This window comes from Chamaea fasciata, unplaced genomic scaffold, assembly GCF_029207755.1.
Source record: "Chamaea fasciata isolate MVZ Bird 193981 ecotype frontalis unplaced genomic scaffold, bChaFas1.0.hap1 SCAF_24, whole genome shotgun sequence".
Taxonomy (NCBI): Eukaryota; Metazoa; Chordata; class Aves; order Passeriformes; family Sylviidae; genus Chamaea; species Chamaea fasciata.
In genome coordinates this window covers 2,422,378-2,448,922 of record NW_027094109.1, presented here as the reverse complement: position 1 = coordinate 2,448,922, position 26,545 = coordinate 2,422,378, and the positions used below count along the sequence as shown (strand labels likewise).

General features: G+C 51.6%; 1 protein-coding gene across 1 annotated transcript in view; it reads right to left on the bottom strand.

The window, feature by feature from the left end:
* The window catches only part of LOC136300898 (protein CEPU-1), a 356,401-nt gene extending 331,582 nt beyond the window's left edge, over positions 1 to 24,819 (bottom strand). Inside the window, exon 1 of the mRNA XM_066203605.1 lies at positions 24,666 to 24,819. Within this exon, the coding sequence (XP_066059702.1) occupies positions 24,666 to 24,741 (76 nt within the window). The 5' untranslated portion in view covers positions 24,742 to 24,819. The remainder of the gene's footprint in view (positions 1 to 24,665) is intronic.
* Positions 24,820 to 26,545: the final 1,726 nt, after the last annotated feature.

Sequence of the window (26,545 nt, the reverse complement as noted above, 5' to 3'; positions counted from 1 at the left end):
ACAAAGCACTCTCAAAGAGTGCTTATCTATTATTTACAACCATGCCAGGAGGCCAACCTACAGCAGGATTCCTCCGGGGTCTGTCCAGCCTCGCTCTCTCCAACATTTACATTTAACTGCTTGCGTTACAGAGCCGGGAGCACGTTGATAAAAATTTGTAGATGAAGCCCAGCCAGGAGGAGGGGGGCTGGAAGGGTTCCCAGGGCAGGAGCAGAATCTCAAATCTCCTCTGGAAACGAGCAATAGGAAATCCAAGAGCACGGCCGTGATGTGATACACTTAGAGAGAAAACATTGGACACCACTGGATAAAAAGGACAGGGAAAACCTAAACTGGGGTGTTAGAGCTGTGCTCAAATTATGGGGGATTCCACCAGGCTACACAAGGTGGCAAATCTTAACATGAGTGTTGTAAAAAGGACAAAGGAGAATCGTTTTGCTCCGTTTGGTTTAGTGCAAGGGCTTCATCCCGACCTGCACACCGGGCTCTCGGAAAGGCAAAGGTCAAATCACTGCAACTTAACACGTTATCACCTCCCCACTGACCCGTGCTGGCGCTTTGACTTCTCTCCCAGCACATCTGGCTGCCCCGAGCCTGCAGCTGGAGGTTCCCTTTCTTCTCGGATCAATCTCAAGTGCGTTTGCCACAGTGCAAGACACACATCTCGGATCGATGGGGAGCAATTGATTGCACGTCCCAGCCGGGACGAGCCGGGGTGAATCCATGGAATAGCAATGAAACGGGCAAGAGACGCAGCAGACAACTCCAGGGAAAGATGAAAGGCACCAGGGTTTGCTTTGTCACTAAAAGAGGAGACTGAGGAAGAATTGACAACTCTCTTCCTTTACATAAATATCATACAAAGCGGGAGAATAATTATTTGCTCAACCCTTCAATGAGACGGAAGAAGAAAACGCTGATTTGCAATGGGGATTTTGCTTGGGAACTTGGGATAACTCTGAGGCTTGCGGAGCCCTTGCAGAAGGGCTGCATCACCACAGGGCAGCCCAATTGCCCATGAAGCAAGTCCCACAGGTGCCCAGCTCAGCTCATGTGCCCAGTGGAGGGTGAAATCAGCTGGGATCCACCCAACCCTTATCCCACAGAAGTCACTCGTCACCAGACTGACATAGGGACCTCTCAGGGTCCACAAAACTGTTGCAGCGGCATAAAATCTGGACCACAGACAGTGGCGAGTACAAGTCCTCTCTGTGATATCCAGGAGATCCATCTGAGAGCTCCCTCTCACCAGCGAGAGCAAGGGCTCCACTTTCAGACAGCGTGACCCCACAAATCACAGCAAGACACACTCAGCACTTTTATTCTTTATTGTTACAGTTCAGACAGCTCCATTATTTATCCAGATTACTTATTCATGTTCCATTTCCAGGGACAATTCCATGTTCCATTTCCCTCTTCAGTGGATAGAGCGATCATAGCCTCTCCCCTCCGCTCTCCCCCAGCTCTTGTCCCACTTTCTGCGGAGTTTGGACACACCACTGTTTGTGCAAGAGCATTGACTTTAACTAGAGAACCACTCCATCCATCCCAGGCCCCCTCTCGCACCGCTCAAGGGTTCTGACAAGGGGAGGATTGAAAAAGCAGAGCCCAAAATGACAGCTCAGCCTCAGACAGTGACTGACAGAAGCACTGAACATTTCCCGAGGCAACTCAATCAGGACAGGTTTTCTGGCCATCGTTAGAAGCTAAAGCAATTCAGACAAATATCACTCCTACCTGGAGGGACAGCAAGGGCTCATCATTAAGAGCAAGGTGGCAGCTGGCCTGGATTAAACAGAGCTAGCCAATGTATTTCCATATATCTCCCTCATTTCAAGGCTGCACCTCAGCGGGCACAGGGACCTTTATGCTTTGGCAAAGATTTGAAGGCCGAAAGGTTATCGTGGTGTGTTGTCTCCAAGCTCAGATCACACCCTTTGCTCTCAGGTCAGACCCCAAGCACAACCCGACCTCCCACACAAGCCCCCTTCACCCAAGCTGAGTGGGACTGGTGGCTCCTGAAGCCGTCCAGACCTGGGAATCACATCCTCCTTCTCTTGGGGGGCTCAATTTCCTTGTCTGAAGCACTGACATTAAAGTTTCACCCCCGTGAGAAAGCATTTAGAGGAGGAAAAGTATTTCTAAGGGCAAAAGATATTACTGCCAGACCATGTGCCTGCTCCTCTGCCAAGCCCCAGGTGGATCCTGCACCTCCAGGTACCACCAGCATCAGCTCAAACCCACATCTGCAACATCTGTCCTCTCCACCCCGCCTCCCTGTGGCACCCACAATTTCCCCAGGAAAAACACTGAAGTGAAAGGAATTAAAAAAAAAAAACCCCGCAGAGCAACCGAGCAAATTGAATTCCCAAACAAAATGCTCAACTCTTGTGAAATCCAGGGAGGGCTCTCCAAGGAGTGATTACAGGCAGAGTAGACGCTTGGTGAGGCTGCAGACAGCCCTGCAGACACAGCCCTGACTGACAGACAGCAGGGTCTGCACCCAGGGCAGAGCCCACAGCACTGAGCAGAGTCAGACAGGAATCACGGGAGGGTTTGAGATGAAAGGGAATTTAAAGCTCATCTCATTCCACCCCCAGCCATGGGCAGGGACACCTTCCACTATCCCAGGTTGCTCCAAGCCCCGTCCAACCTGGCCTTGGGCACTGCCAGGGATCCAGGGGCAGCCACAGCTGCTCTGGGCACCCTGTGCCAGGGCCTCCCCACTCTCACAGCCAGAAATTCCTTCCCAATCTCCCATCCATCCCTGCCCTCTGGCAGTGGGAAGCCATTCCCTGTGTTCTGTCCCTCCATCCCTTGTCCCCAGTCCCTCTCCAGCTCTCCTGGAGCCCCTTTAGGCCCTGGCAGGGGCTCTGAGCTCTCCCTGGAGCCTTCTCTTCTCCCACCCAGCTCTCCCAGCCTGGCTCCAGGGCAGAGGGGCTCCAGCCTTTGGGGCATCTCCTTGGCAGAGCCAGTAGCACTCTCAGCCCAGAGTACCAGCTGCAGCAAATTTTTAGCAGTTTGCTGAGTATTTCACCACTCTTAGTTATATTCTTACTTATAAAAAACACAGGGCAAAAAAGCACAGAGAGAATCATCTATCACAGGTACGGATCAGAGACATCCTCACGTGGCCATCACTGCCCTCCTGCCGCCACCACCGCTTCCAGTTCATCACCTGCCAGCAGACATCCATTTCCAGGTCACTTGTAGAGAGCTACAACAAGTGCAGAAGTCCTAAAAAATCTGAGTGCACAAATTCCCCCAGCTCCAACTTCCAGCCTCTTCTCTGAGCTGTCCTTTGAGGTGCAGAGAGATGCTCTAATCACTGCATCTAATTTCAAACGGCGTGAGGACCATGTTATGCCTTGGGATAAACAGGGAAGGCTCCCATTGAAGTAAAAGACAGCCAGGCACTTCAGAAGCTGGAGTTTGGCCTCAAAAATGGAAAAAAAAAAAAAAAAAAAAAAAAAAAAAAGACACAAAACCTCAACTGTTTAAGTGCATTTAAAAACATAATGAGGCAGATTAGCAATCAAACCGAGCGGCTCGCTGGGGGCCTGATAAGTGGGGAGGGTTCTAGAGGCACGTATCACCACTGAAGAAAGGCCAAAAAAGCCTTGTTTAGAGTAAAAACGACTTTTGATCCCAAAAAAAAATCCCAGCATGGAAATGCAGTTTCTCTCATGCATTTTCCATGAGAGAACAAGCCCAATCAGCCTTGTTTTAAGCACAGATTCCAAAGCTCCCACCTGGAGTGTTCTGCAAGGGGAAGGGACAGGAAATTGCCCGGTGACTCAGTAGCACGATGTACCGACAACCTTGTGCCTCTCCTGGATGTTCAGAGCACTTTTGCCTTATTCAGGGAATCACTTGACCCAACTCCATCCCAGCTTCCTGAACGATGCAGCTGTAGAAGTCTGTCTCCATCACTAAATCCTCCTGGAATTGGGTCTTGGTGTTCATTTGCTCATTAAAACAGCCATGAGGGAGGCACCTTTGTCCTAAAACATGGAATAGCCCCTGGGAGGAGTCAGCTCTAGGAATGGGCTGGGGGAAGGTGTGTGGCCAGGTGGGGAGGATAGCGAGAGCTCAGCCTTTTCCTTCCAAGATTTCCTCACCAATTCTCGACACAAAAACTTCTGAGGCAGCCACGCGTGGAGCTGCAGAGGCTGAAGCACCTGTTGCCACGACTCCAAACCTCTCACTGCCTTCAGACCGAGGGATCAATGCAGGGTTTGACACCCATCAGGCTCCCACGTGCCTGGAGGCCAGCCAGGGATGACCTAGGGCCACCTCCTCCTTCTGTCTCACCATCTCCTGAGCTCTTGGCTTTGCAGAAATCCTCCTGCCCATGACTGCTCTGCTGAGCTTATTCCCAGCCAGATTCAATGGCTGGATTTGGTCTGGAAAGGTTGGAAAAGAGGAGGCAGATCTTCTTGGAAGCTTGTACAGTAACCATGTTGCAGAGAAGGGGCAGGCGACTCATGCTTCGCCCAAATTCCACGTGTATTAGAACGTGGTTCAGGTTTATTAAATCTCTAAAGTCTGTAGAACTCAAAGGACACTTCCTTCATGCCACCAAACCCCTTAACAGTGTCAAAAGCTGCACAGGATCAGTGTCAGGTGCTCACCGGGCCAGGGCTGGAGCTCAGTGGTCCAGGGAAATAGGGTGGGACACCTTTCTCCCATGGGACCTGGGGCCCCATCCATGCAGGGGAAAGGAGTAACCCCCATGCCCCTGTGGATCCCTTTCCAGCTCAGGATATTCCATGATTCCACGATGACCACAGTCAGGATCCCTGTCAAACCTTCCCAGCACAGTCTGGGTGGCTTTTCCAAGCTGATCCCCCCACCCAGCGCATCCTGTGTTCTTGGGGTGCTCAACTCCCCTCCAAACATGGGGTGCTCAAGCCTTGTCACTTCAGCTGGGGTCAGGGAGACTGAAGGCACAAGTGTATAATCCTTTCACAAGTTAATTAAAGCACCCATCCGCCCTTCATTCAAACCATTAGCCGTGGCTGTTTACAATTAATTATTTGGAACCAAATCAAACAAACAAAGAGAAGACACTGGAAGAGGAGAGAAAGGCAAGCAGAGCCAGGGCACTGCTGCAGCAGGCTGTTATCAGGGCTCATCCCTCACTCCCAAAGCGAGGCACAACCCCTTTTAGCCAACACAAGGGTTGCTGGAGGTGAGGACCCTGCTTCACCTTCGGGTGTTACCTCGAGCTGCCTCTGTGACCTTGGGAAAACCTCCCTGTCTCTCCTTGCCTCACTGCCAGCCCCTCGCGCCACGACCCATCGCTGTGCTGCTCTCTGCACACCCTCCTTTGCCCTTGAAGTGCGAATAAAACACAAATAAATGATTTACACAGCACCAGAGCTTTTTGGTGAGGCACTGGTGTGGGCAGGAGCCAGCGCTCCCAGCCCTGACCTAGCCCCAGCCCCAGGGCTTGCAAAACATCTGCAAGACCTCAGATTAGCTGAGAACAGACATCTCCACCTGCACAGAAAGCCTGGGAAGGGCTCCTGAATATTGCAAGGAGGGCAAGCCGCTCTCCTCCCGCTCCAGCGGAGGCTGTGTCCCCAGCTGAAGCTCTCTGCCCTAGTTTATCTCCCCTTTTCCATGATCCCTCTCCTTGCTGAAAGCTTCATTTCAGTGCAGGTATGTGAGGGGAGAAGGGGAGGTGGGGATCAGGGAATCATCCTTCCTTTCCTCTTCTTATTTCCCTCACATTTCCTCCCCTCTCCCTTGCAGCCACAGCTACGCTCCATCCCTTATCCCCAACCCCTGTCTCCTCCGTGCCCTCTCTGCTCCCCATCAAGACAGGGTTTAATGTCTTTCCATCTCTTCCTGGGTAAATTGCAGCGAGTCTGCCGGCTGCTCGGGTGGAACACACTGTTTTATATGCGCCATAAAGGGAGAGAACTCTGTAAACAATATTATTTTTAATAAAATCCAAGTCTTTGGCAGGCCAGCTGCTTTTGTGTCTGTCTTAATTTAATCAGACGATCAGCTCTCTCAAGCAGCAAGAGGGAATGAAAAGCATTAGCAAGGAATCAGGGAACTGGTGAGGAAGAGACATGATTTCCATCAAGAGCTTTCTGGCCCAGTGTGTTGCAATGAGAGCAGGACCGAGTTTTCGGGAAAACAGATTCCCAAAACAACTCTGTCAAGGTGCAGGAAGGACATGGGCACAGCTGGGCGTAACACTCAGCCTGTAGTGCTTGAGAAAGAGCTGCTATGGGCGATGAATAAAGCCAGGCTTAAAGTTATTTCCACTGTGACATTGGAAGGTGTCTGACATTCCCCAGGATGGGAATTCTGCCCGATTTGGTCACCCCCAATGCTTGTACCCAGGTACGGCCACCCAAACCAGCGTCCATCAGGTCCCTGTTCACGGCCAAAACCCAAACCAGCCCTGTCTGACGGATCAAAATTCAAAATCAAATCCATACAATGCTAGTACTAGGGATTAAATACTAAATTCTGCAAATCTCTCTCCAAAATCCAGTCAAGGCTGGATCCAACCTGGATCCAGGGTCAAAGCTGCCTCCAAAGAGGGGAGGAGAGGAGATGGCATTGGCAGCTGGAGCAAGGGGAGAAGGAGAGCAGCCCTGAGCAACCCCTGACACGCAGCATCGTGAGCAGCAGCTGAGTTTGAAAGGTGTCACTTACAGGCAGCCAAAACCTGGCAGAAACAGCTGATTCTGTGACACTTCTGTTCCTCAAGACCAAGCAACAGCCAGCGAGCATCTGCCGTGGGCAGACAGCTCCTTTCCCTGCTCCGAAGCCTCGGAGCCAGCAGGCTCAACACTTGGCCCTGATGTCCTCTGAGCCCAAACCATTCCAGATGTGGTTTCTGCCTCCTTCTTAGAACTCTTTTGGGGGATTTTTGGAAGCTAGAGCAGCCCAGAGCAAAGAGCAGGACTCTCCTGACACGGGACTGGTCAAGGGTTCCACTCTTCCACTCAAAGCCACAAATCCTCCAGAATAGAAATCCTCCAAAATCTTAAATAATAGAACCTCATTACAGACACAAAGTAAACAAATTAATTGATGTTTACTTGTTTACCCAGTCACCAAAAAAATTGTTAATGACTTAACATGTATTTTTAAGATATTAAACCGTGCTAAGGCACAGCCATAAATATCCCCAGTAAGGCAAACATGGTGCTCGGCACTGCAAAGGAACTAAAATTAGTATTTAATTACAAGAAATCGCTCGAAGTTCTTTTGCTACCATTAATCACTTTCAATTACGAATGTAATTATAAGTCATCTTTTCTCTTTGGGTGGTCGCTGCTGGGACCTGGAGCGGTGACCCTGCGCTGCAGCAGGGAGAACCTCGCTCCGCTCGCCAAATGACAACTCCTGGCCGCCTGTGCCAACGGGATGGATCAATTAGTGCCTCCCCCAAGCTCCTGAGGAGCCAAGGGCATGCAAACAACGAGAGGGTGAGGGGGAACGCTGAGTTGCTGCATCCCCTCTGCCTGCCCCCCGCGCCCGTGGCAGAATCAGGCCTACGGAGACACTGATGTGGAAAACAGTTCCGTCCTCAAATCATTAAAGGATGAGATGATAATGTTATGTCTTGCCAGGGGGCAAATCAAAGCCTCGAGAGCTCCTTCCCTGCGACAGGGATCGTCGCAGTGGGGACACGTGGCAGCTCACTCTGTTGAGAGGAGGGCACAGACAAAAACTGGTCCCCTCCATCTGCTGGCTCTGCCTTCCCCCTCCACCCGGGTTGCACCACGGTCAGCATCACCTCCTGGCAGTTAAAGATGGAGCACGCTCACTGCACAGGGGGTTTTCAGCTATGGATCAGTTCTCAGGGGAATCTACATCGGGAATCTGCGAAACATAATTAAGAAAAGCAAATTTATTAGCCATAAGCGCTGATTTTTTTTTTTTTTTTTTTTTTTTTTTTTATTCTGAAGGAGGTGGCACTTTTCTTCTGGGCAACTTGCAAATCAAAAATTAAAAGCTGAAAACTCCCTCTCTGCTCAGTGCTCAGCCTCCTTCATCAGCTCAGGCTCCGCTCAAAGAGTTTGGGATGTGGAATTCAAGCCCTGACCGCAGGCGGTCAGTGAAATAAATCCTTATGTGGAGGCGGCTGCTGGCAGAGCATCTCCAACCTGGGACACCCCTGATAACCAGGACAGCCCACCATGAACTGCTGCCTTGGCTGCCCCCAAATCCCTTCAGCCTCACAGCCTGCTCCTGGCACTGCACAGCACCAAAGAGGACCAAAACACAGCAGACAACTGGAAGATCAAATGGAAACGTTCCCTTTTGGTTCCCTTGGTACTTGTTCGCAGGGAATGTGATTAGACTGCCCTTATCTTGGTGGGAACAGTTGTTAGCAATAATGAAATCATCCAGTCCTTTTCTTTTTGAAACCCAGCCACATCCTTTGGCTCCAGGAAACAGGGGCAGTGACATGTGCTGTTTTCATAAAAAGCCACAAGACAACATATTTCATCGCAGTAAATTCCCTTCCCTCAAGTGAAGAGCGAAGGAGAGGGGTTTCAAGGACGAGAAAAGTTTCAGCCAAAAGAAGGGGCTGAGCTGAACTTCTGCCCATCTGACACTTCCCGAGAAGTTGGCTCTTCACAACCTGAAGAAGTTTGGATGACGACAACCCTTGTTGCTTTTGTCTCTCTCCTTCTGCCTCAGCTCCTGCGAGGATAGCAGGAATCGTGCACTGAATTTCCATGCCGACACGAACTCCAAGAGGATGACTCTCTAGGAGGGAAAGCCCAGCCTCTGGAGGACGGACACTCCACTCCACGTGTCGGCCAAGAGTCCAAGGAGGACTCACGCCAAAACCTCCACATGTTTCTCCCAACAACCACTCGTGACCGCCTTGGAGTCGGGATACTCTTGCCAGGTTGTAAACCAAGCCAAACTCATCCTCATCTCATCCACTTGGACTCTTCCCCAGCCAGCCCAGGACCCAAATTCCCTGCTGGGCCTTCCTCTCAGCCAGAGGTCAGCCCAGAGGATGGCAGAGGACCACGTTGCCACCCGAGCGGACAACACACTCAGCACCTGAATTAACCAGGCCCCATCCTGTGCTGCCTCCTAATTAGCAGGCAAGATTTCAGCATCCTCGGGTCCTTGGCTGAGTCCCCCCTTCCCTCTGCTCCTCGCTTATTCTGTTCACTGAATTAATTGCCAAGCGCCTGCACCCTGGGTGTCTGCTGCTGTTGGAGAAGATTAGTATTTTTACAGAGGGGGAAAAAAAAGATTAAAAAAAATGATTGTGTTTTTTAAAGCAGATGAAAGGAGAGCCCAAGGAGATGTGCATTTGACTCTCAAACATGCTCCTTCAAGTCTCCCTCAGCAGTACTTAAAGGCATTTCCAAAGCAAGACTTTATGAATGCTAAATGAACCCGGCGCCTTGTTCCTCTGCCACAAGAAAAGAAAAAAAAAAAACTTATCTTTTATATACAATATTTCCTTTACGGCTGACACCGCGCATCACGCGTTGTTACCACTTCAGACACCGACGCTGACCTTCACAAAGTCACAGGGACACCACGGGCTCCCTGGGCTGCAGCTACACACAGCTGGGCAGGGGTCAGCATGTGGGAACTGACAGTGGTCAGAACATGGATTCTCAGGCTCCAGGCAGAATCTTCAAGCCTGTGGGAAAGCCAAGGACAGAACTCTCCCAGTCTGGCCTGGGAAATGGTGAGGAGGAACCCAAAACAACCTTGTAGACATCCTCCTCCTGACACCTGGTGTTTTTCCAACTTGTTTACTGGTGGAGATGTTTACAAGAAGGTGGTGCCCTAAAGGACCAATCCTGTTCATTGTACCCAAACACTGGATAAAAGAATCTTCCTTTCAATAAACTTTGCTATGAGCCCTTCAAGAACCAGAGTGTGACATGTCCTTACGTGAGCCCTCCTGAATCATAACAACAGCAGGGAGCCCTGATGGATCCAGACAGACACCAGTAGGTTCATCCTGCTTTCCAGGGAGGGCCAGGTGAGACCACCACAAACCGGGAAGTGTTCCAAGTCTTGCTTTCCACCACTGTGACCTTGGGTGACCCAGCCAGACTAGGGATGTTGGTTGATGTCTCACCCTCCAGAAAGGTTTCTGAGGATGCAGCTTGGTCCAGATGGGATGGGGGATGATGAACCAAGAGCAAAGGAGCAGCAGCCCAGCAAAGCAGACAGACACAGGAGAAAACACCCTCTGACTGTCCAGCCCTGAAAACCATCTGTACCAGCACCTCTGCTTCACCAAGGGGAGCTGGTGGGGCCCTCATTTGGGTGTCCAGCACCCAAACTCTCCCCAGTTCCAAAAAGGACATGGAAAAGCACATCAATGCATCCAAACACCTTTGGCCATCTGGGTGACCAAGTCAAGGCCACCCAACAGCTCCAAATGGAGCAAAGAGCCCAACCCCGTGCCAGGACTGACCTCACCACCCTCACTGTGCGGATTTCCAGCCTTTCCCTACCTGTGAAATGGGGAAGAAGTGCCTTTAGCCTCCCACAGAATACCCTGGGAAGCTGGTCCATGCTCTAAGGAAATCACCCACCCAAAGGAAGTCTTGGGAGTTTTAATTAGCTGCAGTCTGTGCTGTTTGAGCTTGTTAGGTGCTATATAATTGCTAAATATTATTATTATCTCTGCAGGTACAGCAGTTTGTTAGGATAATGATAGTGATTGACATTTCCCTGGCATCTTTCATCCCAACCAGATCCCATTTTACTCTATTATAAGACACTGTTTCTGCCTTGACTCTCCATATGTCTCCAAACTGTCAACAGGATCATAACCAGCTCAGCGTTGCCAAAAGAAATAAAGGCGAAGTGGCTCATGGAAGTTCAGGGGATGTGTCACAAAATGAGCAAGTTCAACTTTATGCTCAAGAGCTCGAGTTGCACAGGTTGGTGTGGTGTAGGCAGAGATCTACGGGCTCTACTTCAACATCAACACGGAGCAAAGCTGCTGGACGTGGTCCTGGAAGCCACCACAGCACCCAAAAACTCCCCTTGTCCATCCCCATGCCCTTCTCCTGGCAAGCAGCAGTGGGTACCATAACCCAACCACCACCATGAAAAATACATCCCAGGGACAGCAAAGCAGAGGGGCCACCGAGTGATTAATGGGAGACTATCAGTTTGGGATAGGTCTCTAAATTCTCATTAAGTCAGGTGCTGAGGCATCGCACATTAATCCAGAACATTTTCCCTTCGGCCCAAACAAATAAATAACTCGTGTATAATTCAGGGAGAACTGGGTGGAGCCATCTCTCCCTCTCTCCATCTCTTTCCAACTAACCAGTGAATAAAACATCGCCCACAAATCTATTAGGCTAATTTTAAATCCTGACAATTTAGCAGCACTTCAGCAAGATAAGAGCCATTTATTAAAAGCCACAGTTCATTAAGCCAAATGCTGCTGGCGTATTTACTCAGAGAAATGGGGCTGGGCTCGGCTCTCACCCAGGCCAGAAGTGTCCAAAGAACCAGGAGTGATCCTATTTCACACAAAAAGAGAGGCCAGCATGAATCTTTGTGCACCTCGAGCACACACGGGGCTGTGCATGCTTCCCACCAGAGGAACTCAGTGTCCGTGCTGCCTTCTCCCCTCCTGGATGAACACGGAGCAGAAATCATGGGAGGCTCTGCAGTTTTGTCACCCAGAGCTGTGAAAAGTCCCCACAGCTCACATGGAGCCATGCTTAGCACCAACCACACCGTGGGACCGTTCCCAAAAGGCTCAGCAGCCCAAAGTGGATCAGGATTGCACCTCTTTGGGACCATTCCATTGGTGGCAAGCACAGATTGGCTTTGGAGAGGGATGGTTTCTTCCAGCCACAAGCCAGGAGAGGGGAACTGTAGAGGAACTGCTGCTTGCCAAAGGTACCAGATTGCACCCGGAGTTTTCCTTCCCCCAAGCTGCCTCTTGGCATCTCTGCTGATGCCCTGAGCTGTGACCATGACAGGGGGGGCTTTGGGACACTCAAAAAGGGCTGGAGGCTCCCAGGGCACTGCCAGGAAAGAGGTGGACTTGCCAATGGGAGCAGCCCTGCTCTGTGGGAACTGGGAATTTTGTTAACCTTCACAAGGGTTGGATGCTCCACCCAAACCCAGACACCACCACCCATAAAGCCAAACTATGCATGAGCCCAGCAAAGATCCAAAAAATCTGCCCAGCAAAGATGTGCCCGAGCACAACCTGGCAGAGCAGACATGGCCTTAGCAAGCTCTGTGCCAGCACGGATAAGCTTATTCCACTTGGGAACCACGTGGAATTTTTAATGTCCCTTGCCACCCAAGCCACTCTAGGATTCCCTGACCCTGTGGTTCCCAGCAGCACAGGAGGGAGAAATGGTGAGGGGCTCCGCGGCACCCGGGATGGAGCCAGCAGGGAAGGGGGAGCTGTGCCAGCATTGCTGCGAGGAGCTGGTGGCAGAGGGCTGTGCAGAAATCCCATCTGGCAGGGTTTGTGAGTGCAATTCCTTCCAGCGGGAGACATCCAGGAGACTTTATCAAGTGCAATTGTCCCACTGCGCCTTTCACCTGCACACACTTGCAAGACAGTCTGGAGTGACTACAGAGTATCCCTTTACAGTCAGAGCTGAAAGGAGCATTATAAAGGTGAATTAACATTTAAAAAGAACGTAAAAAACCCAGAACTGTTCTAATGATGATTAATGGGAAGCTATAAGGGAGGCCGTGACCTCCCGGTGTCATTAAATGGATTGGCAGGTTTCTGAGCATTAATTATAAATAGCCACAGGAGTTTGAGTGCTTAGCAGAACGATGATAAATCCATGACACAGGCGCAGGGACAAGGAGCCAGGAGCGTGGGGAAACACGTGCCTGTGTGCACACACAGCTGGGCGTGAAAGGGAACACGGGTTTGCACGTGTGTCACACACAGGAAAGAGGCAGAAAGCCAGAAAAAGGTGGAAATGAGCCCGTCTGAGGATACTGCTGTGTTTGGGTGGATAGAGAAACGGGTAAATGATAAATTAGGCATTGCCAGTCAATCACATTTTCTAAATGTTTTATATCCCAAAAGCTATAAAAGCAATATTCCTTTCTGGCCTTATTGGAGCCATTTCTGGAAGGCAATCACATCTGTTTCCCCAGGGATTTGAGCTGAACTGTGCCTTGGCTTTTTTTCTCCTTGCCTTTTTTTTTTTTTTTTTCCCTCCCCTTTCTATTTACTCTCTAGCCTGTTACCAAAGCAGGGTCAGAGCATGCATACAAATAGGGAGGAGGAGTGAAAAACAAACAGCCCTGAAGCAGCGATGAACAGACAAAAAGTGGCTGCAAACTTCTCGTGGCAAAGCCGCAGCTCCAGTAATCACGGACCACACAGATTTTGGGTCGGGGAGCCCCCACATGAGTATTTCCTTTGCTTTAATGTGCATCATTCCACAATCGCATGGATATTGTGGAGATCTGGGGCACTGCTGTGCATCACCTGGGATGTGCTGAGCCACCCAGCCTGCCTGGGATTTGTGGAGCCCCACAGCTCTCTTCCAAGAGCCCTTGGAGAGACGCTCATGGATTAAAGCCCAAATCCCTCTCTGCATCCCACAGGGCCCCAGAGCCGCAGCCACAAAGGTACGTTTGCTCCCCAAAGCAGGAGGTAGGGGTTTTTTGCAGGAGTTCCTTGGAAAGAAAGGATCAGCAAACCATCAGAGCCTGCAGATGGAGGTGGGAATAAACGGGATGAATGGAGCCAGGACCTCGGGCTCGTTAATGAGCTCTGCCAGTGACCCACAGTGACTGCAGAGGGGGAAAGCTCCTCTCGCTGCCAGCGGCAGCAATGAAAGGCTCCGGGGGAGATGCCAAAGGGGCAGTCCCATCCCTGGGCATCCAGACACCCCTCTCAGCACTCAGGAGAGAGGCTGACCCGGCACAGCTCTGCACCAGCAGCCACGTCCCGTCACCCAGCTGAGACAGCAGCCCCGGCACCCAACCACGGAACACTCCCCCTGGGATTGGGATCCCCATTTCCTCCAGCACCTCTCTGAACTGCTGTTTTATTTCTGCCCACTCTCCAGGGACGCAAAAGCCCAGGCCAAACCCCCCCACACACGAAAATTTAAAATATTCCTGTTTAGATTTAAGTCTCATTACCATGCCGGGCCCTCCTGTATTATTTCAACTGATTGGAATATGGTGGCAAAGGAATAAGTTCTCCATACAATTTTCTTCCGATCCTATTAGTTGCAATACAATTACAGTGAATACATCAATTCTTCGTCCCAGCAGCTCCTGGAAAGAGCCACCTATTAAAAGCTGGCTTATTAATGGAATTGTACATCCAGGATTAATCGGGCCACGTTGGCCATTTCCATTTCTCACTCCACAAGTGCTTTTGTTTGCTTAATAGGCTGAAGTAACTTGAGAATGACACAACTTAGAGCTTCCCCATTTGCTCTGCATATCGCCAGCAAATTTAATATCACTTTCCTTGCCGGCGTCTCTCCGGGATAAATCCTGGCACGTGCTGCCAAGGAAATCCACCCTGCAGGGTGGGGAGGGGTAGAAGGAGCCTTCTGCCTTTGGCAGAGCCGACAAGGGGAAATTCCTCATTGATCCAAAGGTTTAAACCCAAAGGGAAATGGCAACACCAAAAAAATTTGCCAAAGCCTGCTGGATGAGAGCTGCTGCGATATCATCCCACGAGCAGTTCAAAAGCTTCCCAAAGCCCCTCAGAGCATCGCCCCCTGCCCAATTTGATGTGGGGGGTCCCCTCTGGCCCTCTCCCGAGTCCCTGCCCAGCCAATCCCAACCACAGGAAGCCAGTCTCGGTCCAGCATCATCCCTGCACTTGGGAGCACGGGCGCTGTTTCCCGGCGCAGATATTCCTGTGGCAGCAAAGTCACTGCGTGTTGAAGCACAGTAATACAGTATGACTTTTCCCTTTAATGGAATTTTTCTAGCCCACTAGGAAAAAAAAGGCTCCATTAGCCATACTACAAAGGCTCCTACTTATTAGTATTTTAGAACAGCGGCAAAAACATTTCTTGAATCTAATTATTGCTGACAAATATGAAAATTGAAATCAAAGTTAAATTTTCAGCTACAGTGCCTCATTCGGCCGCGGCTCGCCCGCTCCCAACGATTGCATCAACACATTTATTCTGCTGAGCAGGCTCCCAGATTGGGCCCCCTCCCATTCCCTGCAGCTCACCCCTCCATCTTAGGAGGCATTAACTCTGACATATTCATCTGCACAGCCAGGACACAGAACCAACTTCATGTTTACCAGTTGTAAGCAGCCAAGGGGTTGGAGCGAGGCTTCCAGGGGCTGGAGAAGAAGGGGATGGAGCTTGCTGCTTTTTTTTTTTCCCTTTTTTTTTTTAAATTTATTGTTATTTGTTTCCAACTACGCTGCCTCCCATCCCCTCCCAACCTGATCTCCAAACGGGTGATTTTGAATTCCACAAGACAGAGGATGTGGAAGGGAGGGGAGAAGGCAGAGAGGGGGGAAATAAGGGGAAAAAAAAAGCCTTGTCAACATATTTCCTTTCTCCTACCTCCCCCCAACATACTGTAAAAATCAATCCCCTTTGTCATTTTGCTCTGCTTGTGTGAATGTTTAATGGCTGTCGAGGGAGATAATGATTGCTGCTAGGAAATTCATTTCAGATTTGCTATTTATAAAGTACTTGGTGCTCAGGTGGGAAATTAACATAAGGAAGGGGGAAAGGGACCGAACCAGGGAAAAAAAAGCAGCAGGAGAGGAGGGATGAGATGCTGCAGGGCTGGTTGGAACGGGATGGAGCCCAAAGCGAATCTGTAGCTGGTGCCACCTCTCCTGGGACAGAGGGAAAAGGTTTGCATGGAGCAAGGATGGCACTGGCAGCCCCTTCCCACACATGGATGCAAGGACAGAGAGCCAGGATTATCCCCCAAAATCCAGACCACCAGCCCCAGCAGCACCGATGGTTTGTGCCTCCAGCCCCTCATCCCCCTGGATTAACCCCAAACCTCCCCTGAGTTCCCCTCACAGCCCATCCACCTGTTGGCACATGTGGGATTTTTGAGTCCCGAGGGAATTCCCATCTGCGGTGCAGCCAGATCCTGCAGCACCAACGCTGCCATTGAGTTGCTAATTCCTTGTCTCAGAAGTTGCTTTTCACTTTCTGATTTTTCAATAATAGGCTTGGTATGAATCCCTTAAGCTGCTGAAATAAGCTGAAAAACGCTTTTCCAGCCATTTACATAAACACAAGTGGATCAGAAGGAATAATCATCGTTTATGCATTATTTGGGGGCTTTGGAGGTGGTTCCTAATGTGGTGTCAAGGTTTTGAAGCCCAAAAAACATACAATGGGAAGTGTTGACGTGCAGAAAAGCAGCACAAAAAGTAAACAATAAATAATACAGGGTTTTTTTCATGTTGTCTTCAATGACACGGCGGTTTTGGCTCCGCCACTACCCCGGCCTCTAATGGATCACAGATCCTGCTCCTCGCCAGCTTTGTTCCAAAAAGGGCCTCATTAAGAGAGATGTCACTCATCCTAAATCCAAATTCACCTCGTGCCAGCCAGCCCTGCCGCTCTCCTGTGCCTTGGCCCGCTATCAAAAACCCCAGTGCTGGCTTTGGGAATTGACTCTGGAAAACTAAAAGTCTGACTGAGGCACCCTCTGATCTCTAAATACCATCTGTCCTGCAGAAAGGGAATAAAAGCTCAAAACACCCAAACCAACCCAGGAACGAAGTGCTATTCACCAGATAACTCCTCTAAGATGGGAAAAAAAGCCCCGAACACTAAAAAAAGAAAGAGAATATTATGGTATTAATGAACCTTGCTTTGCTCTGAGGGCCTGTCACGCCTCCAGTGAGGCGGGTCAGGTTTGGCTTTCAAACCAGTTCTTTAAATCAAGAATTCCGTTTCTGGTAAAATGGAAACATTAGCAAAGGATCTGTTTTGAAGAAATAACAATACAAAATGGAACAAGGCTGGAGACTCCAGGCTCTTTGATACTGCTGGAACGCGGCCTTCGGAGCTCTTTTTTATTTTTGTTTGAAATCACTTCACAACTTTATACATAAAGCTTTGGTGAGCTCCGGAAAAAAAAAAAAAAAGCTTCAAAAATCAATCCTTACTTTTCCCAGAATTTACTTGCACTGGGAATTTGCGATGGTTCTTTTTTATTTCGGTTTGGAATTAGAAAAACCTGAAACATTCTGCTTGGTTTCCAATATTACGCAATTTCCTGCGGCATTTCCCACTCGTTAGCAGCTGCTCTCTGTGAGTCACGGGGGGGACACAACCAGCCCTGTGGACTGAGCTTTTGTGGTTTTCCAAGCTCCTTTCCAACTTAAATCAGGGTTTCTAGGGTCAGCGATGTGCGAGGAAAACACACCATCCCCTCAAGGCCAGGTTGAATGGGGATTGGAGCAGCCTGGTCTAGTGGAAGCTGTTCCTGCCCATGGCAGGGGGTGGGATGGGATGAGATGGAAGCTCCTTTCCAACCCAAACTGTTCTGGGATCTTTTCCTGGTATTTCCAAAAAAAAAATCCTTGATCAGAACCTGCCCCCATCGTTCCAGCACTGTTCCAGCAGCGAGCACCTGGCACGAGCCACAGCTCACCCAGGGCATGCAGGTGACCTGTGGGAACCCTGGGCACTGAGAATTTCAGGCTTTCTGTTCTAACGGGCACTGACCCTCAGGAAAACACTTCGTTTGGCCTGAGGCCTTGGAAAAGGCTTCCAAAACTGAGTGACAGCACTGGGGTTGTGGGTGTGGGGTTTGGATAGAAGTGTGTGATGTCACAGGGTGGAAAATTTAGAGTTTAAGGGTTTAGTGTGTAGTAATATACATAAAGCAAGATGGAGGACTTAGCCTACGCCCCAAAGTGACCCTTCCATCCACCTCCAGAGGGTCCTCGGTGCTGTGCTGGGACTTTTCAGCCTGGCAGGGCCTCCATCCCCGTTATCCCCATGGGAAAGCAGAGGATTCCATGCCAGCTTCCAGCAGAGCTTTAAAGGGAACACCCTGACCACCAGGAATTGAGGCCCAGGGGATGCCCAGAATCCTGACTTCCCCACGCAGCTCCTGTGAAGCCTTTCAGAGTTCAGGCTCCTTTTTTTTTTGACTGCCCTGATTAGTAAGCGAAGCACGTGGGAGGTGGAGGAAGGGAAAGTAGGAGGTGGAGGGGGGCAAGAATGCCAAGAACCAACCACTGTCTTTAGTGGGAACAGTCAACAGGACAAGGGGGCCAAGGGGTCAATTAATTTACAACAGCTTTCAGCACCAGACATATTAACTGTTAAGCGCATCAAAAGTCCGTGCTCTCCCTCCTGGCGGCAGATAACAGAGCCCGGCAAGGCAGCACCTCTGATTTATTATTAACCACGAGCAAGGTGCCTGCTCGGGAGGGAGGGAGGGAGGGAGGGAGGGAGGGAGGGAGGGAGAGAGGGAGGTGGCAGCTCCTCCCGGCGGCCAGCCACTGCTCCAAATGTGCTGGGAGCACCAGGGATGCAATGCCTGCGGGATGCAATGCCTGCAGGATGCACCCACGGAAGGGCTGGAGGGATTGGGATGCCCCAAGGGGTGCAGTGACCAAGGGATGACTCTTTGTCATCCTGCTGGGGTTTTTTTTTTTTTTTTTTAGAGAGTCCCAGAATGGTTTAGGTTGGGAAAGGACCTTAAACATCCTCTTATTCCAGCCCCTTGCTGTGGACAGACACACCTGCCACTGTCCCAGGCTGCTCCAAGCCCCGTCCAACCTGGCCTTGGACCCTGCCAGGGATCCAGGGGCAGTCACAGCTTCTCTGAGCAACCTGTGCCAGGCCTCCCCACCCTCACAGCCAAGAATTACTTCCTAATATGCCATCTGACCCTGCCCTCTGGCAATGGGAAGTCATCCCTTTCCTTGTTCTGTCCCTCCAAGCCCCTGTCCCCAGTCCCTCTCCAGCTCTCTTGGAGCCCCTCTAGGCACTGGCAGGGGCTCTGAGCTCTCCCTGGAGCCTTCCCTTCTCCAGGTGAACACTCTCAGCCCTCCCAGACTTTTTTTTTTTTCCTGTAAAACTTCTCGAGGCATGAAAAACCCACATGTCGAGGTGTGGGCACTGGCTGGCAACAGGAGACAGAAGCATGGCTTGGACTCCCACTATAAAATCCCCAAATCTGGCACCTTGCTCATGTTGGCCCCTGTTTGAAACCAAGAGCCCAACTCCAAGTCCAAGTCACAGCTCCAAGGCTTTGCTATGAATATCAGAGAGGGATCAGATCTGGGTCCCGCTGAGTCCAACGGGAGATTTGTCACTGCCCATCAAAGCAGAGTGACCAGCAATGCTTAAAAAGATCCCATTTCTCCTCTTTAAAGCTCATGTTCCTTCAGCTGGAGAACAAGCAAGGGAAGTTTTGCCCTTTCTTGCACTACTGAAGTTTGGGAAGCAAAGACAAACACAAATTAAGATCTTTTTCTGATCCCCGTGGCCAAATACTTGCTCTTCACGTGCTGTTTCCCAGGCTGAGGAAAGCTAAAGTCCACCTCCACTGTCTGAGTGGAGCTTCCTGGGAAGAGCTCTCCCCATCCACTCCCATTTTATCCCAGAAAACAACAAGCCCTGCTCACTAACCTGACCTAGATCTGTCAACTGATCAGTTTTTTCCCCCGTGGGGAAAAAAATAAATGAGAGGGGAAATCACAATATGGGTATTTTTAAGTGAAAACTGCAAGAAAAACACACAAAGCCGACACGTCTAGTATCAAATGCACTCGTCTCAGGCGTAAGCCAAAGGAAGATGGAAAAACCACGAGCCTGGGTTATGGTGCTGATCAAAATTCCTGTGTGGAGAAAGGAGAAGTTTTGTGAAGCACAAGGATGTCCCAAAACCGGCTGCAGCCTCCAGAGCACCTGTCTTGTACAGAGGGACGGTCCCTAGGATGATTCAGAAGTTTAGTTTTACCAGAGGAGGTTTTTTCCAAGCTCCCAGCTCCCACCTGATCCCCTCTGCTTATCAAACGGATATTTATCTCCTTCTGACCCCTGAGGCTCACCCCAAATGTGGGGAAGAGAGAGCAGCCCCACACCAATTTGGACTTCCATAGAATCCCCAAATCTGTCACCTTTGCTCATTCTGGTCCCTGTTTGAAACCAAGAGCTCAACTCCAAGCCCAAGCTGCAGCTCCAGACCTTTGCCACGGACATCTGAGATGACTTTTTGCCTCCTCACTGCAGATGGCCACAGGCACCTTGTTCTCATGTGTATTATGGCCAGCAAACAACTGCATGTCCTGGAATTTGTGTCAGCACAAACGGGACCACACGCATCTCCACCCACCAGTGGGGCTCCTAAACCTGGTGTAGCTACAACACAAACCTACTCCAGCCCCTGCTCCCGTGCCCTGAGGTAATTTGTTACACACCTTTCCTTTTGATTTCATTTTGAGTTTTGTCGTTTTGATCTCCATCTGTTGTGGTGGAGATCTCTCCACACACACAGCGTAGAGTAACTACAACTTTACTCCTCCTTGTCTCCTGCCAACCCACTGCCGGGTAACCGGCTCAGCACAGGGATGATCCCAGGGAAGCAGCAGTAATCCCCACGTGGAAAACCCCACCTGCAACTCCACCTCCCAAACCAAAATCCCAAGCCCCACCTTCCAGCATTTTGGGTGCCATCCAGCGTTTTGCACAGTGCAACTGCTTTCCAAAGGTCTGCTCGGGTTCCTGTTTGCTCTGCTGCATCTTAAAAATGTGCCAATTAATCCCTCGTGGTGGCCTGATTTCCAGAGGTGCCGATACCTCCTCACAGCTCCGCTGAGGATCCGCAGGAATGACAGATGTTCAGCCACTGAGCAGGCAGAGTGCATTCCCCTCCTTTTATGTACTGCATATAACTGGGTTATCTAATCATGTAGGTATTGATTATTACTGTTATTACCTATTAAATAGCTATTTTCTGCTGTTGGGGTGAATATCACGTTTTATTGACCCGCACGAGAACTATTAACCACATCTAATATTTTTCCCGAGGACCAATAAATCCAGGCATTCACAAAAAGACGTCGATACACGTCATTTTTCTTACACACATTCATTAGTGCAATTACCTCCTGCGTGAACTGCCAGGAGGTTTCCCCTCGCCCCTCCCCGGACAGGAAACTCTCACAGGACGCGTAGCCCCAACCCCGACCCCAAATCCTGCCTTTCCTGAGGGGAAGCACCCAGCCTCTCCTCGCTGTGGATGTGTCTCTGGGTGAGATCCAGCTTTTCCATCACACACCAGCACAGCCTGTCTCAGTTTGGGAATTATCTGCATCCCAGCCACATCGAACGAGCGAATAATTCTTTCGGATGAGGAACGCTCTGTGTAGGATGTTGACACATGCTATTATTTTACATACCTATTTCAGCTTGTATGCTTATTAGAATAAGGTCTTTATGCTAATTTGTAAATCAAATTCCCATCATTCTTGGCTTACTGATGCTAAAGGCCCAGCTAAATCTTCTATGACCTTTTAGCCTGGTTAATCCTTTTACGCGTGGCTGAGTGAAGAGTTTTCTTGTCTCTTCCACTCCCGAGTGCTGAGGTGAGATTTTTGCCTCTTCCTTAAGAAATCCAGGTGGGCTGTGAGTCAGGGACATGGGGCACGTGTGAGGACACCCCTTTACTTTGAGCCAGGGAAAGGGGGAAGAGAAAACGCTGCTGCCCGGTCCCTGTGCGAGGATATTTCGGATTTTCCTTGCTGCTATTTAAAAACCACACAGAAGACACAGAGCAAACACAATGAGAGCTGTGTTGCCAAATTGCCGCTCACTTCCCGACGCTCGGGGCTATCCCAACCCTTTGCAACCTCCCCTCTTTCCATTTCCTTCCCTAAGTCGTGGCTGGACATTTTCTGGCTCCATCCTTCTTTTGAGTGGACGCAGTGGACGCCTCCAGCTCCTTCCCAAGGGGATGCAGCACCCAAGAAATGCCCCGGCCTCCCTCCCCAGCAGCAGCACCCAACAGCTCCTTTGGACATTCCAAGGCTCAGGGGGCTCCTTCCTGGCGGGCACAACACTCAGCAGCTCCCATCTTAGGGCCCCCATTCCACAAAGTCAACAAATCTACAAAATTCCTACAAAAGCCAATCTACAAAACTTGGAGGGCCCACAGGTGTCTGCAGGAATGCAGGTGGTCAAACGCCCCAGAAATATCCCACTTCACGCTCCACTTTCCGTTCAAGCACACTCACAAACCACTTTTCTTATTGTTTGTTTGGCTGGAAATAGGGAAATGATCTGGAGTGTGGATGAACCGCTGCAGAGGGCAGCACACATCTCTGGAGATATTTGGAGGAGGTTTGTGCAAAACACAGTTTTTTCCAGCATGACAATAATTTTCACATTTTCAAACACAAGCCAGCTTTACTTCTGGACACTAAATGAGGGAGAAAACTGATGAATTCCAAAAACTACTGTGATAATCAGAAGAATTCATGAAGCAGAAGCACACTACTGCTGATTTTCAGCACTGCATACAGACCCAAAGATTACCTTGGGGTTGAATGAACCCAAATTTCTCAAAACTCTCCTTAAAAGTTTGTGCTAAAGTACAAAATTATTTGTAGGGTGAGTTTACATTTTTTTAATGACCTTTAAATAAAATTATGCAAGAAAAAAAAAAAAAAAAACCTCCCAGGGGGACTCCTTCCCTCCAACAATGCAGCAACTCCCAGCCCAAAAAAGCCCCAGTTTTTTGCTGCCCTGTGCAATATTTCACCCGGCTCCCCACAGCTCTGCCCTGGGTCCTCCCCAGACCATCGAGCACCGTGGGTTCCTGCTTTTCCTCACTCCAAGAGTGACTCAGGGACTTCTGGCACACACATCAGATTCCTGTAATACAGGGAATTGGGGGATTTTGGGTTTAGGGAGGCAGCACATTCCTCCCCACTGCTCTGCTGCCCAGGAGAGTTATAAAAATAAGAAATAAAGAAATAAAAAAAAAAAAAACACAACTACTTTTTGATCTGGAGGCTTTGATAGGAGCAGGGAGAGCAAGCAGATAGGATGGATGACCAGAGGCATGGAATAAGACTGCAAAGAAGCCAAACCGGGAGCCCCAAAGCAAGCATTAAAAAATAATAAAACAACGAAATAATAAAATAAATGAAGCACAAATTCTGGGCAGGAGAAGCTAGGAGGGAAAGGTGCAGCTTCATCCCTCTCCTGGGAAGCCCCGACCCTTCACACCCCAGCCGGGCGCCCTGCAGAGGTGGCAGCCAAGGGGGCGAGGGCTCGAAGCCCCGGGGAAGCCCCTGGGATTCGGGAATGCCGAGCGGGAAGGAGCAGCCCTGGGAGAAGGAGAGAGCAGGAGGAGGCAGAGCGGGAGGAAGGCGAAGAGGAGCGATGCCTTGGCGTGTGATGTGCATGTTAAGCAGCCTGTGCCGGTCGATACGGCACGGGGGGCTCTCCCCCCGCAGCAGCGGGCCCGGCCTGCCCAGCAGAGAGAAGTTTGTGGTGGGAGACACCCGGGCACCATCTGTGCCCACACCGCAGCCCCCCAGCCCCACACCGCCCGGACTGCCAGAGCCCACCGGGTCCCGCTGCGGCGCACCCCGGCACACGGGGGACGAGCCTGGGATGCTTTGGACATTCTCAGCCTCTCGTGGGCACCTCGGAGCAGCGCAGAGGTGGCTGGATCCGGCTGTGGAGAAGGAGGTGCATTCATCCCCTCCCGGGGTGCATCCATCCATCCTCCGGAGAACCGACATTCCCTCCCCGAGGAACGCCTGCATCCCCCGCGGGGTGCATCCGTCTCGCCCAGGAATACTCGCACCGCGCCGGGGGTGCATCCACGCTCCAAAGAGCGCCCGCGTCCCCTCCCGGATGGGGATGCATTCATTTCTCCGGGAAGTGCCCGCATCCCGCCGCGGAGCCCCGGCACCAGCCGCCCCCCGCGCACGGCGCAGCCCCCGGCGCATCCCGGGGCAGGATGCGGCTCCATCCTCTCCTCCCATGGAGGAAAGCCCGCTCCCACAGCCCCTCCAGATGGCTGCGAGGAGCCTAACGCGAGCTGACAGGCTCGGCGCTCCCGGCCAGATGGGGTTGGCTCCTGCCGCCTCTTCCCCCCTCCTTTTCCCATCGCTTTTTGCTCTTTTTTTTTTTTTTTTTTTTTTTTTTTCCCCTTGCACAGCTTCCCCCCTCCCCTCCAAGCAGCGTCCCCCGGGTGGGGGAGGCAGCCGTGCCGATCCGGGACAGACTGCGTGAGGACTTCCCAACTCCCGGCCCGGCGGGAGCGGGGCTGCACCGAGTTTTTCGGACGACCTTGCTGGAAAAGCAAAGGCGTGGGGGGAGCACAGAGGAACCCCGGCCCCCGCTACCCACCCCCCCGCAGCCTGTTGGATCACTGATCCTGCCGGAATTGTGCTGGGATGGCAGAACCCTTCTGCACCGGCAGAAATAATCAGGACGCCAGCGGAGAAGTGTCCCCCCCGCCGCCAGCCCTGTGCGCCGGGAATTCCTGCGCCGTGCCCGCATCCGCATCCCCCGCAACTTCACAGCGGGCTGGGGAGCCTTTCCCAGCTCTGTCCCCGCGCTGGAGGGATCCTCATCCCCTCTCTGGGGGGGATTCTCATCCCCCAGCCCCCTCGGAGGGTGCTGCTGTGGGACCGCGCATCCTCCGCCCGCCCGGGCTGCGTCCCCCGCGGCGTTCCCTACCTTGGGAGAGGAGGAGCGCGGCCATCCCGGCGAAGATCACCCAAGAGACGGGGTGGTGCATTTTGGCCTGGGCCATGTTTTCCTTCTCCTTCCCCACTCACTGCCGAGCGGGGAGAGGTTTAAAATCCAGCGTTTTCCCAGAGCAAAGCGCAGGAAAAGGGGCGGGGGGGGGGGGGGGGGGGGGGAAGGAAAAAGGAAGGGGAAAAAAAAAAAAAAAAGGAAAAAAAGCAGCGGAGGGTGGGGGAGGGGGAAAAAACCCAAAAGAAAAAAAAAAGGGGGGGGGAAGGGGGTCGGAAGGGGTTGCAGGTGCGAGGACAGGCGCTGCGTGCCCGCCGCTCCGGCCCGCACTCGCCGCCCGGCTGCAACACACCGCCGGCCGCGCACGCAGCCGCCCCCGCGCAGCACTCATTGGCTGCGGGGCCCCCCCGCGCCGGCACCCGCACCCTGCCGGCACCCGCACCCCTTAACCCGAGCGGCAAAGGCAGCCCGAGCACCGCGCCGGCATCTGCATCCCCTGACCCCACCGGCACCTGGACCCCATAACCCCAGCGGCATTTGCATCCCCAACATCTGCACTCCCTGAACCCACCGGCACCCGCACCCCCTAACCCCACCGGCAAAGACACCCCGAGCACCCCACCGGCATCTGCACCACATTAACCCCAGCGCCATCTGCACCTCTTAACTCCACCGGCATTTACATCCCCGACATCTGTATCCCCTAAACCCATCAGCATCTACATGCCGAGCACCGCAACGGCATCTACACCCCCTAACTTCCCTGGCATTTACACCCTGAGCACCCCACTGGCATCTACACCCCCTAATCCCACCGGCATTTACACCCCGAGCACCCCACTGGAATCTGCACCCCCGACATCTGCACCCCCATAACCCCACCAGCACCCCAACCCCCAGCACCCACACCCCAGCACCATCGGGACCTGCAGTCCCCAACTTCCCCCCGGCATCCACACGCCCAAACTGCCCCGCCCCGGGCATTTGCAGCCCCCTAACCCCACCAGAATCTGCACCCGCAGCACCCGCACCCCAATGAGCTCCTCATCCCTTGGCACCCACATCCCTCAGTACCCACATGCCCCTCACTGTTGGCACCCGCAGCCCTCAAACTTCCCTCAGCACCTGCACCCCCTCCATCTGGACCTGCATCCCCCCAACTCGGGCATGAATAATATGTTTTGAAGGTGTCATGTCACCAAACTCCCGGGCATCCATCACCTACACCCCCTGGGCATCCTCATCCCCCTAAATCGCCCTGACATCTTCACCCCCCACATTTTCCCTTTAGCATCCCTGCCCCATCATCCACACACCCCCACAGCACCCTTGCAATCCCCCCCAAAGCTCCTCCCCACTGGGAAAGGGGGTGAATCCCCCCTGGAGCAGCTGCAGCCATGCTGTGGCTCAGTTTCCCCAGCTGCACGATGGTGGGAAGGATTCGCACACACACACCCCGTGTCCCTCCCGCCCGGCCCAAGAGGATGAGGGGCACCTGCTCCTTGGGGGGCTGATGTCTGCAGGACAGCCCCAACAAAACCCCTTCCCTTTATACACCTAAACCCATGTGGAAATGGCTCTAAAAGCAAATTTAATAAGGAAAAACTCTTCAGTTTTGGAGCAGAAATCTCCTTTTAGTCCAGACCAAGGGGTTTTTCTGTGTTGTAACCACGCTCATCTGATTCCTCACACCAAGCCCACCTCCTGCTCTGAGCAGCATCTGGACCCCTTGGACTCACTTTAGGATTGAATTGTTACTTCAGCTCCTTGGCCATGCCAACTATTGATCCCTATTTCACAACACCAGAAATAAAGTAGACTTTTTTTCCAATTCAGGATTCCCAAATAAAACACATCTGTCC